Genomic DNA, 13,668 nt, shown 5'->3' with positions numbered 1-13,668 from the left:
TGCTTTTTCTTCTTTTTGTTTAAATATTATTTTTATTCATTATATTTTTCAGGCTTCACAGCGTTGTGCACTGTGGAAAATGAATGTCATTACGTTTTTATCCTCAGCAAAAAAATCTGAAAATCATAATTTCAAATTTCCAAGCCTAATCGACCATCTGGGTACTCGACTCAAAGCAGAGTTCTGACATTTAATACTGTAGCTCTGAAAATGAAGAACAATTTTCCCGCTTTCCTGTGTTTTTTGCTGAAAACTATACGTAAAAAATGCAATGAGGACGCAAGTACGCTTTGCAGACCTAACTAATATAACCTGATATATATGATCTAATGCTATCTATCACCCTTATTTTTTTGCCTTCACTTGTGTTCTTATCTAGCAACGTCTCCATGGAAACAACCACTAATCACCATTGATTATTCATTCATTCAATAAAGAACGTGAAGATTTGGTGATTTCTCCCTGATTCACGGACAAACTTTGCCTTGGAAAAGACGCCCTGAAATATTGACGTGAAGTCATTGTCGATGCTGTGAGTGTTTTGTGTGTCTTGTCATTGCTGATGGCAAGAAGCAACCGAATGGAACGATTGATCGCAGATAACGATCCCCTCCCTTCCATCCTGCAGAATAATGTGTTTAAACTGATGATACAGTAATTAAAAAAAAAACAAAAAAAAAAACCACCAAGCAAGGGTGGATTTCGTTGAGGCAAGGAAAAGTTGCTAATAGGACGGTCAAGTGCAAAGCAAAGCACAAACATCAGCAAAAACACCCCCCACCCCCCATATTTTTATTAATAAAAATGATAAAATAAATAAATGTATATATATTTTTTTTTTCTTTTTTATATATATTCTGATCAATGCCTGTACCTGTTTGGTCATTATATCCACATTACCAATGATTGTTTCCACAATATTTCTTGTGCGTAAACCTCTGAAATCACCAATAGTCATCCGGCAAAATCTCATCAAAATCTTAGTATCAATGGCATCCGTACCCCCAAAAAAAAAAAAAATCGTGAAATTCAGTTTTTGTCAACATGGCCCAAGCCCTGGAATCTGAAATCTAAAATTGGAAAATATCAACTCTCCTTTGGTGTGAACACCTTCTTTGTTCATCTGACCCCAAACAAGCTCTGGGTCCAGAGGAGACGCAGAGGTCGTCCCCGAAGAACATCGCTGAATAAATCCCTGAAATCTGTGGATCCGGCACTTTGCCCCTTCTTGTCTTGCAGGACTCCCCCTCTCTCACCCCTCTCTCACCCCTCTCTCACCTCCCGCTCTCTAATTTACCATCTCCATCTCCATCTCCCAGTGCTCCGCTGTTCTCCTGTGACATCTGCTGTGGAATGATAATGTGCCGGCTCGTCCACTCCCACTGGAGACCCCCTCCTGTCAAAGGGATGGATGGACGGCGACGGGACCCGAGAGCGGGTTTGGGTTCCCCTAACCCCAACCCTAAATTCCATTTATTTACTTCGTAGGTCACCAAATGACCCAATATCCACCAAAAGGGACGTTTATGACACCAATGCTTTCGATAAAGCATGGGAGGTGGGCGGGACTTCCAGGTTCAGAAAGTCTCCCGGTGACATTCAATCAATCAATCCATTCATGGATTAAATAGCACATTTCACACATTGGAATGCAATGCAACACGCTTTGCCAAAAATTTGAAAAGAAAAAAAGGGCCAGGAAATAAATAAATAAATAAATAATCATTTAAATACATTGATCGGGGTCCACTCCGAAGGGCTAGAACCCTGTTGTTTTTGCTCTGATTTTTATTGTTATTAATCTTCTTGGCATTTCTTCGGGCTAAAAGTGTCTGAAACACGGCAACCGCAGCACCCACAGACGCGGTCGGCGCCTCGTTGGAACCGGGACTTTTCAGACGTCCTGCCGTTCAAGTTTGACCAATAACGACATACATTTCGAGCAGAAATTCGCAAAAAACTGTCGAAAATATAGCAGAAGTTTGAACGTTGGCGCGGCTTGATTAGCTTGAGGAGCGGGGCACTTTGTGACTTCATCATCCCAGGTTATATCAGTCCAAGCCTCGTCTCTTGGAAGTCTTTCGCGTCCAGTGACTTGCACCTTGAGGACTGCATAGGCCTTGCTACGCGCAGACAGACAAGCCGAGCCAATGCTGCGTTTATTGGAAACTCGGAAAACTGGAGCTCGCGCTGCCTTTCAGAAAATCGATTATTGGTTATTTGAGTAAATAGTTCCTACTGCTGCGCTGTATTCATTTATTTTTTTCAATCTCCGCTTTCTTTAGGGCAGAACGCACGGACATGGTCGAGGCCCCACTGGAACCGGGACGTTTCGGACGCCTGCGGTCGTTCGAGTTTGATCAATATAGATCGACGTTTGGAGCAGAAGTTTGTGGAAAAACTGTCGCAATTTTATTCATTTCAGGGGCGGGGCCGCTTTGTGAGATCAACATCCCAAGCTTGAAGGAAGCTCCGAAGTTCCAAGCTTCGTCTCTCGGAAGTCATTCGCATGCAGCGACTTGCGCCAGCCACTTGGACTGCATAGCGTTCACAGACAACCCACGTAGACGGACAACCCGAGAAGGGCTCGAGACTAACGGCGTCCCGTCATCCCGGGGACGATAGAAAATGTGTTTGGGACAAACAGAGATCTTCCCCGGGATGTCTCTGGGACCATAGGGATTTCTGAATGTGTATCAGCCTGCCAGGCCAAAAAAAGGAATGTTTTTAACGCCAAAAGACGGCAAATATCCATTTATCTCTACTGCGACAGCGAGTTCACACACACACACACACACACACACACACACACACACACACACACACACAAACACACACACACAGGGTGTGTGTGTGTTTGTGTGTGTGTGTGTGTGTGTGTGTGTGTGTGTGTGTGTGTGTGAGAACGGGTGTCTTACATGCTTGACGTCAGCGGGGCTTTTTGTTTGATGTGTTATCTCTCTTGCCCTTTTTGTAAATAAACACATTCTGTTCGCACAGTGGTTGCTCGGCGAGACGAGCAACCAGGAGACGACAGACCCGGGCGGGCTGACGCGTCGTTCATTGGTAACTCGGAAATCCGTGCCGAGTTTCAGAGAAACCGGAAAACTGTAATATGTACCTAACGCGACTAAACTGGACCCCATGTATTGCTGCCTGTAAATAAATTTGCAGACCCGCCAACCTTGGGAAATTATTTTGAGTACCACAATAGTGTAACAGGGAGTCTCCGTGGTGTTTGAGTTACTGCAGCTAGTAGATGACTCCATCAGTTATTCACAGCGTAGCCATCTCGTAACAAGGCCAATCACATCGTATGCAAGCTACTGCAGCTTACTATATATAGTTATTTATCTCATTAGGAAATATCCCTTGAAATGCATAACCTTGTAAAGTTATCGAACATGTTTACCAACTAGGGATGCACCGGCTGCAATTTTCTTGGGTGCAGATTGCGATTTCCGATTTGCTGTACGTCGATGACAAACACATCCCGTGATCTGATCACACTCACGGGATTTGATAGCTGCACATACGGACTACTGCTGCAATTTTCACTTACCACAATAGTGAAATTGGTCATTTTGACAATGTGTGTTTATTATTGTTCATTATTCACTCTGGAACAATGATAGAACATGAAACTGTCACTGAGTTCCAATAAAATAGAAAATGGGACTGTCTCAGTTTCAGTATAATTCAATCTTTAACGCTCACTGAGATTTAGTCGGACCCAACATACAACTAACATGGAAATGTCCAGTTCAAACTTGAAAGAAGGTCTCTTTCACTTTTAAGTGAAAATATAAATTTATATTTTATTAATATGGTACTTGCCATTCTAAAATAAATTTCAATCATTACAAAAAAAATAAAAAAATAATAATAAATGACCAACTCTTCTCACTCTCGTTCACTGGAAATCACCATGCATGAAACCAAATTAATCAAATCGAACGATTCGCTTTTCTGAGTAACTCGTCAAGAACCGAGTCTCAAAGAAGAGTCAAACCTTACATCACGAGCAGAGCACCGCTGTGACAGCGGTAGAGACACAGTCTGCACAATTTTGGGATATTGTCAGGTGATAGACAAATAATTGATCTAATCTTTGTTGACCTTGGCGTCCCTCCAAACAACCATCATTTTATTTATTTCGCTCTCTTTTTTCAGCGTCAACTATGCAACAAAGTTACATTATTTTGGTATTGGGTTTCAGCATTGGAGCGTCTTTACGAGTACGAGTAGATGAGCACAGTATCGGGCGTGTAAATTTGACCTGCACAGAATCTGATATATCTGACACTGATCGGCCGGTCACCGGTTATGGCCGATCAAGCTGAAAACCGACCAATTCCAGTCACTGGCCGATCGATCGGTGCATCTCACGCTTTATATGTTAACATTACAGTCTAATTTCTGTGCTTGATTATTACTCCCCGACTTCACATTTTACCTCAGTAATGCATCGTTACACCTCGGTGGATAATAAAGTACCGCTGCATATCAGTGGATGTGTAGAAGGAGGGGAGGGGTTACAGAACCACAGATCGTAGCGTGTGGTCTAATCCGAGGGATGTCGTTTAATTACCCAATACATGTATTGGATTGCATTGTATTGATTGATTGTTTGTTTCCATAATTAAATTACAATAATATATATACTGTATAAGTAAATGCCTTATATATATATATATATATATAATTTATTTATTCATTTTTTGCATAGTTTCAGCTGGCATTTCGTACCTGCGTATTTTGACCAAGAATTGCGCAGCTGGTACAGAAATGCGTGCAGGTTGGCAGGTCTGTATTATTATTATATTATTCGCCTTGGCATTTTTCGGGCTAAAAGTGTCTGGAACAAGACAATCGTGTTATTGTTTGTGTGTTTTTGTGTTCCAGATGCCAAAGACAAACTGAAAGTGTAAGACATTTAAGAGGCAGTGCGCAGAACGTCCTTTTTGTGGTGCAAGTTTCATCCACATTGATCTATATTTTTAGCAGGAATAAGTGAAAAACCGTTGCAAATTGAAGTTCAAGAAGTTGAAGAACGTTGGCGTATCTTAATTAGTTTGTGGGGCGGAGCGCTTTGTGACATCATGAACTAATGTTATACAAGTCCGGTTTCCATCTCTGGGTGCTCATTCGCATTTGGAGAGTTGCGCTGTGTAAAACAGGTTGCTTTGCGTAGGAGTTACGCTTGTTCAGACGATAGACCGGGGGAGCCGATGCGGCGTTCAATGTAAAATCTGAAAATTGTAACTTGTGCTGCATTTCACAAAATCCGGAAAACTATAATACGTAACTAACACGACTAAACTGGATCCCGTATATTGCTGCCTGCAGCTATATTTATTATTATTGAAAAAATTATAATAACAAAAATAAAAATAATAAAAACAACCCACACACATAATAAAACAAAATCAAACAATAAGAAATTCCTAATTTCCAGCCAAAAATTTGCACACTGCTCAACTTGCTCAGTGCAGGGCTGGAACAAAAAACAGGGCAGTGCTTTTACTTTCTGGAAGTGGAAGCTCCCACCTCTAATGAACATAGTAATGAAGATAGTAAGACAGTATGATAGTACCTTAAATAGTTGGACAGTAAAGCCCCTCTCGCACATGGAATCCATAACATCGCTGGATAAAATATATCTGGCAAAGGCAGTAGGTGGTCATTCTCACATTGGCCTCCTTTACTGAAAAGTTCCGTATGGAGTCTGTTACCACATAGATGACTGTTAGGGATACATTACGTAATGTTCGCGCGAGAAGTGTCTAATATCACACCAGACTCGGCAACAGAACCTGTTTCGTTTATAGACCAGCGCTTTGCACCCCGTCTGCCCGCCCCTCCAGGACGGTCTCGGTTCCCTCTGCTGACTGAGAGGTGACAGAGCCCCCGTCTCCTGACCCAATAATCCTAACCCAATGTTATTAAACCCTGTCCGCTCACTCTCTCCAGCTCCGTGCTGCTCCGCACCACAACTGTACGTCTAGGGTCTGAGTGGCATTTTTAAGAAGAAAAAGAATGACATTCAGGAATATAAAGACCTGTCTCCGTAGAGACCGGACGTGTTTCAGTTTCTGGTTTTTGCAGCCAAGCGCCACGGTTTGGACTCATTTTCCCGAATGTTTCTTTTTTTTCTTCCCAAAAACATATATCTTTTTTTTATATTTGTACAAAATATTTGTAATATTTGTAAAAACCCACTATTTATGCTTTATTTAATCCTTCTTTATGGCATTGTTACTGCTTCCATTCCCTCATACTTCTATTCACAGATGTACCAGCAATTTGCCAGAAATTATACTACTTTGAGAGTGGGGAAATTTACGGAACGACTTTTACAGAACATCGGGACCGGCTCCTTTTCCCACAAAACACTAATACGAAACATTGCCAGTAGATTAATGGCTTTCAGTGCAAGTGGGAAGGGGCTTTAGTAGTACAGATAATAAAATAAAGAGTGGTTCCAGTTTTCTTACCATCCATGCTGTGACAAAGTCTCCCATCCACGTCCCGATTGCCGCGATCTTCATAAAACTCTCGTTCCTGATTCCCATGTAATCCGTCACCATGTAAGAACTGTGAGCAGAGACACAATGAAAGATATAAATAACATTACATAACATATCATAACATAAGACAAGATAAGATAAGATAGTACTTTATTGATCCCTCGTAGGGGAAATTCGGCATCGCAGCAGCTCAATGAGCTCAAGTACAAAGTACAGAGTAATACTGCCCCACTGCACCAAAAGCCCGGAAACATCGGTTAACATCCGGCATTTGTCACCAGTGGGAAAGGGTTTCAGTCCCGGGTTCTAATACTGTAAGCAGTCCCACAGTAAAAAATTAAAATAAAATAAGTAATAATGATAAAAAATAATAAATAAATAAAAATATATTTTATATATAATATAAATAATAGATAAATAAATGAAAATAATATGTATATAATATATATATAAACAAAAAAATAATTATAATACAATATTTTATTTATATGATATATTTTATATAATAATTAATATAATTTTATATATATATAAAGAGGGAAAGAGAGAGCGAGAGAGAGAGAGAGAAAGAAAGAGAGAGTGCAGACAATAAAACATGGAAGCCGCTTCGGAGCGGTTGGAGGGAGGGGGTCATAGACACTAAGTGTCATGATGCTTGCTGTCAGAGCAGATCAATATCAATCTGTCGGTGAGAAAACACCGACTCTGCACCTCCTCCCCCTGACACACAAACAAACACCCCCCGGACCCAAAACAATTCACCGCCGCCGCCGCCAAATCTAACGCAGCGACGTAATTTACTCCCATTCGCTCCTGATCCGTCTCATCCATCTCCGCAAATGTGCTGCCAAATTTATCCCATGTATTTATAAGTGATTTAAATTTAAAAAAAAAAAGCCCTCTGAACTCTGGCTCCAACTCAAGTGAAAAAAAAAAAAAAAAAAAAAACCCCAGAAAAAAGAAAAGAGGTGAAGAAACGCTCGTTAGAGACGATCTCACGGCGCGTGGAGTTTGATAAAAGGTGACGTCGTTTCTCTGGAGTCCCAGTTACGCCCGCCGCTGCTTTCAGAAGGAGGAGAAGATGTGAGGGAGAGCTTTTTGTCTCCCCCCTATCCCCCCCCCCTCCCAGGCCCTAACCCCCACCACCAAAACACATCCCCCCAATTCCATTCTCTCTAGGTGATAGAGGGAGAGAGGGAGGGGAAAGTGGGTCAGTCGCCTCCGATATGGGCTTGTTGCCTTGAGAGGCAGTGGGGGAGACGGGGGGGGGACGACGGGGTGACAAGGGGGGAGAAGGGGATGGGGTTGTGTTTGATCTGGAGGCAGCAAGGAGCAGGTGGGCGCTCATCACCTTTCCCCTCCAGCCCTCCTCCCACCCTCCACCCCACCCCACCCCCCACGCACTCCTCCTCCCGTCCTCTTATCCTGCCCTCCTTGCAGCCTCCCCCTCCTCCTGTCCTCCCCCTCCCATCCCATTAATGTTCATTCATCGGCGTACATCACCTCAACAATGCGTTGAAAAGCTTTCTGCGTTGGGGTCGCTAAAATGGGATTAAAATTTGGTGCTAAATTTATACAAAATATACAAAAATTGCAAAAAAAAAAAGGCAATAGTCAAATATACCAAAACATTTGTAAATATAATAAAATAATATAAAAAATAATAATAAATTTTGAAATAAATAAATATACCATACAATACCACAAAAATAGGCAAATGGAAAACTGAAATAAAAAATGTAAAAGGAAACCAAACAATCGCCAAAATGAATAACCACTTGTTTGCTGTATTGTTCACCATGTGTAGATGCATTAAACAGCTTCTCTGCATCGGCGTCACAAAAATGAAATAAAATGAAAGAATCCTAACGCCGGGTGGGGCGTCTGATCGGCTACGGTGGGGCGGGCCTCCCCCTTGCACGGGGCGTGGGTGGGCATGGGAGTCTTGCCGGCTCGCACGCAGAGCGGGCGTTTCGCGCAGGGTGTCGGTCTGTCGCCATGGAGCAGGTATCCGGCCCCACGGGCCGTGCCTGGTGCCTGCAGCCTGGGTTCTGTGCCTGCGGCTGCATCTTGTACCTGCACCTGGGTTTGGGTTGTATGTGTGTGCCCCTGGGGTGTGGGGTCTCCTCATGCTCCCTGGGACTGGGTAATGCTCCTCGGCGCAGGCCGTGGGGGTTGCTCCATGGCCCTCTGGCTTCTCTGGGGGCCTGGGGGTCTTCTATGACCGCAAGCCAGGGTGCTCGGGGGACTTTCCTGTAGCCGTAGGGTGTCTACGGGCTGCAGGGCTTCGGGGCCCTTTCCACTGCTTGGAGGCGCCGCAACATAATACCAACCTTCTACACCAGTACCAATGGGGATAAGTCATGTACACTCACCAGTGGACATCTTACACAGACACACAGACACACAGACACACACACACACACACACATACACATACACACACACACACACACACACGCACACACCAACACACCTGCTTTGAACGCCCCAGCACCCTCCTGGTTGCATCCCTCTCCTTTCCTCCCTCATCTACTGCCATAACTATGACAGGAAGAGGCCTCGTGACCAGTTGTAGTCCCAGTTTTCCTGGACCTAATTAACTGTTTTTCAATACATGCTGCCGTCCAATGTTTATGTTTTTGTATAAATGTTGTTTGGTTCTATGTTTATTTGTCTCACCCGTGGTGATTCTCCCCCTCTTGGATAGTGATCAGTTGTTTACCCAAACATGATAAATAGTTCTCTAAAGAGGGGGGTTGGTGGTGGTTCTCTATAACCAAAAGCTGTGCTCTTGTCATCCCACAGGTCGTCCACAGGACAGAGTTATTGCAGCAGTTTTGCTGATTCAAGAATGAATAAAGAGTTGCATTGCAGGTTGAGAACTTGAACTCCACTTGCAGACTAACTCTGTCCTAAATGCAATGGCATACAAATACTCTGTGTTGTATGGCCAGCATGCTGACAGCACAGGTTTAAAAAATATATAAATAAAAAAATGAAATAAAAAACGAAAATGAAAACGGCGTCGCTGACTTAAGCCCTCGTCTGGGCCGATGACAAACAGCCTGGGTTGGAACGCAAATTTATATCTGCATTCAGTCCGCCAAGACACTGTGTCTGTGCCAGTTTCCAAGGAGACCCGCTGGGAGTCATTTGCCCGCCTCAAAAAAATAATATAATAAAATAAAAACCCCCAATCGATACCCCTGGAAACACCATCTAGCACCACGGGCGCTGCTTTCAAATCATAATAATAAAAAAAGAAAACACACACACGACTCAAATCTGACGGAGCAAATGTTACCTCTGCTCCAAAATGGAGGGAATTTGGTGTTTGCCTGTTAACCTGTTAACAGTGTGAACTACTAAAAACGTCAGGAACACATAGACCTCCGCTTATTATTATGGTTGGTAGCGAACAACTCTTTTAAACGACTTGTGAGTCGTGAGTTACTCCGACAAAAGAGTGGGCGAGCGAGAGAATCTTCAATTCACAAACTGAAAATAATTAACTCTCGCTCATCGTTCAAAGAAGGTCCTCCCTCGCCCACCGAGCATCAAACCGACCGAATCAAACGAGCAAAGCGTCGTATAGATAGAACAGAGCGACTAGTTTTTGCTGAGGGACTCGAACTGAACCGAATCTCAAAAAAAGGAGTCAAACCTTTCATTGCTAAGTATAGTCGTCGCTTTCAATGTGAAACGTGAATGAATTAGATGTGTTAGGGGGGCCTTGCAAATTTTGATCTTGCAACATGAAAACACATTTCCATCGCTTATTTATATTTTAACGCTGTGTTAGAGCACCTAGGCCTCGCTCTCCTGACTTATTCATGCCGACTGTAAATTGAACGTCCTTCAGAGCCCTAACGACCTAATGAGAGGAGGATTGTGGGTAACGGCGGAAGATCATCAGTACAGTAGCACCGTGAATAATCAGCCCGAAAACGGCTCCCGCTGCCGCTCGGGCGCTGCGGGCTGAGCTGACCCTCTGTGGAATGTTATCAGGGCTCCCACACTCGCTTCTGTTCAGTGGAGAAAAAAAAATAAAAAATAAAAAATAATAAATTCAAGGACCTTTCAATGCCTTTCAAAGACTTTTCTAGTTATAATGAAAACCCAATGTCGCGGAATGACGGCGAAATTAAGCCACGCGACGCAATTTATGTGGAAAATGTTGCGATTTCACGGTTTTGAGGTGGCACAAAGCTTCACATTTACAGTGTCTTGATGAGTGTGTTTAAAGTTTCAGACGTATCAGCAATGTGCAAAAGTCAATATTTGAGCCTTCCAATCCATCAATAATGAATAGCCTTCGAACAGCGCCAATTAACACTGTTTCAATGTCAGACGCTGCTTTAAGCCCTTCTCCAGACCTTCATACACTTATTCATTTTTAAACATATTAATGGGTCAAACTCGTTTTCATCAAAGTTCCTTCCAACTCTCAGATTTTAAGGCCCACAGGAGTCCTGATAATTAGAATCAGAATCGGCCATTACATTTTCATATACGAGGATTTTGTAGTGGTCAGGATCGGTGCATTGCTGTGAAGACCATATGCATTAACAAGCTTAAGGGTTTGGGGAAAAAAAAGCCAAATATAGAAAGTTACCAAATAAGCAAAAATAGTCAAATATACAAAAAAATCTAAATAATTAAATTAAATTAAATGGCCAAATATGCAAACATCTCCAAATAGCCCAAATAAAAAGTTAAAAGGTCAGGGATTAAGATTAACTTTTTACATGGGTGCACCTCACTTTTTCATTTGGATGCACCCAAAATGTTTCAGGTCAGGATTAGGCATTCCAGAACCAGGGACAGGGGAGACAGGTGACGTCGGGCTGGGTCTTTCAGGACCAGGGAGAGGGGAGACAGGTGACGTCGGGCTGGGTCTTTCAGGACCAGGGAGAGGGGAGACAGGTGACGTCGGGCTGGGTCTTTCAGGACCAGGGAGAGGGGAGACAGGTGACGTCGGGCTGGGTCTTTCAGGGCTGGGGACAGGTGGAACGGGCACCGCAACATTTTTCGTGGCAGAAAATAATCAATTCTCTTCATTTTGAGCGAGGCTGTGTTTTAAGGTTGAGATGAAGGTTGAAGAAGGTTGAGATGTGGCTCACGAAGGAATGTGGGAGGAGAACAGGGCGCGGTCTCACACAGAGACATGCATGGCACGTGAAAAACGTACATGAAGTCACACTATATGCTGACAAAGTAATTAACGAAAAGTAGGCTGTTTATAATATTTGTTCAAAGGCAAATGTCTGTGCACCGGGGTGTGCAGACATTGGTGTTTTTTTTTTTTTTTATATTTTTGTTATCATACCTCCTTACCTCCTCATACCAACCAATAAAAATGTTTACTCGACAGTCGCACTTGACAGATTTCTGGTCGCAAAATGGTCCCACACCCCGGAGCCCTGAAAGTGTTTGGGAGTTTAAACAGAATGCTAAGAGCCTCCCCTCCCACCCCCTCCCTCATCAGTCCCCAAATCAGGTCTCACTCCTCCTCCTCCAGCGACACAGTGATGGAGGTCAAGTGGTGACCTCTGACCTTCTCCGACCCATCAAAGCCTGGACCCGTTCAGGAGGACCCGATCATATCCTGCCCTTGGACGTCCTCGCGCGGAGCTGCATGACGTCTCCATGGAAACTGGGAGCGTATTTACAGTACACGCAGGTCGTTAGCGCTGAGTGTAAATCACACCATCACTGCACCACCTCCACCTCGCCCTCCTCCCCAGGCACCTTGTCCTCCCCCTCCCCCCCAGGCACCTCCTCCTCCTCCTCCTCCTTCTCCTCCTCAGGGGCGACCAGCATCCACCTCAAGATGAGACAGATCCCCGCCCTCCAAGATACATATTTATCCTAAAAACAACTTCAGAAATGAACTACCGACTAAATATAAGTGATATAAAAAACAAGATGGCACTTATAAAACAGCCTCTCTCTATTGTTATGCCTTGTAATAGACATTAAATACAAAACGGATCATTTTATTTGCAAGTAAGGAGCTTAGTTTGATCAATTATAGAGCAGAAAACATCTTCAAATGTGAATTCTAATGGCAAAAATACTCTATTTAGAGCCTCTTTCAAACCACCCAAAGACACTCCACGCTTTCAAAGAGGTAGGAGCTAAAAACACCACTGAGGAAACAGTGCAACTGCACACAGATCTGAAATCCGGTCCAAACAAGTGTTTTGAATTCGGATTTCGATTTAAGTTTCTGCTGCCTTGCAGTACAGAGCTCCACCTGCGGGGGCAGCACCAGCGATGCGGCAGACACATCAAACTGAGTGCAGCGATTAGACATCGTTAAAATGCTATTTGGGATTCTTGTGACAATCATTCGGGCCGAGCGCCGATAAAATTAATTGCTCCAAGACGTTGGACTGTCTTGAGTTTTTTTCCCCGTTGTTTATTAAAAAAAACAACAACATTTTTCTGGAATAAAAAAATGTGTTCTGCTGCACCGTATGTGGTATTCAGAAATGTCATGACACATTGTTTTAAGGAATTATTTCTAATGGAAAACCGGGCGGCAGAACGGTATAATCAGAGGAAATGCAAAATGGAGTGTCGGCACACGCATTCCAGTAGTGCACACACACAAAGACGCACGCACGCACGCACGCACGCACGCACGCACGCACGCACGCACGCACACGCACACACACACACACACACACACACACACACACACACGGTATTGTGAAGCCCATTTCCTCTCTATGGCTCCCAGCAGATTCAGATGGTTGTCAAGGTTATGCTGTTTGCTATATACAACCGTCGGCGTGTTGTTCCCCCTGCATGATCACGATGACGGGAAAAAAATAATAATAATAAATAAAAAAAAACACCTGGCCTTGGAGACCTCCGCCCGTCCGCCCGTCAACCCCCTCCCTCCCCACCCGTCCCAGATAGCAACGTAATGAGGTGACCTCAGACTGCCACGGCAACATGCTCGCAGTTCCGGGAATATTCTGAGAAAGGAATAAAAAAAAAAAAAAAAAAGGAAGAACAATGGCAGCTTAAATTAAGCGGGAACGTGAAACTGTGCGCCCTAACGATCCGGGTTTGCGACATTTCCTACTATGTGCAAGAACGCGGCGAGGGGGAAATACCCGAA

General features: G+C 43.6%; 1 protein-coding gene across 1 annotated transcript in view; it reads right to left on the bottom strand.

The window, feature by feature from the left end:
- Positions 1 to 13,668, bottom strand: part of tmem117 (transmembrane protein 117) — a gene marked incomplete at both ends in the record, with an annotated part of 64,032 nt that overhangs the window by 16,627 nt on the left and 33,737 nt on the right. Inside the window, one exon of the mRNA XM_080002884.1 lies at positions 6,498 to 6,597. Coding sequence (XP_079859010.1) covers positions 6,498 to 6,597 — 100 coding nt within the window. The remainder of the gene's footprint in view (positions 1 to 6,497; positions 6,598 to 13,668) is intronic.

The sequence above is a fragment of the Zeus faber genome (assembly GCF_960531495.2).
Source record: "Zeus faber genome assembly, chromosome: 6".
In the NCBI taxonomy this organism is placed as follows: Eukaryota; Metazoa; Chordata; class Actinopteri; order Zeiformes; family Zeidae; genus Zeus; species Zeus faber.
This window is presented reverse-complemented; position numbering and strand designations above follow the sequence as displayed.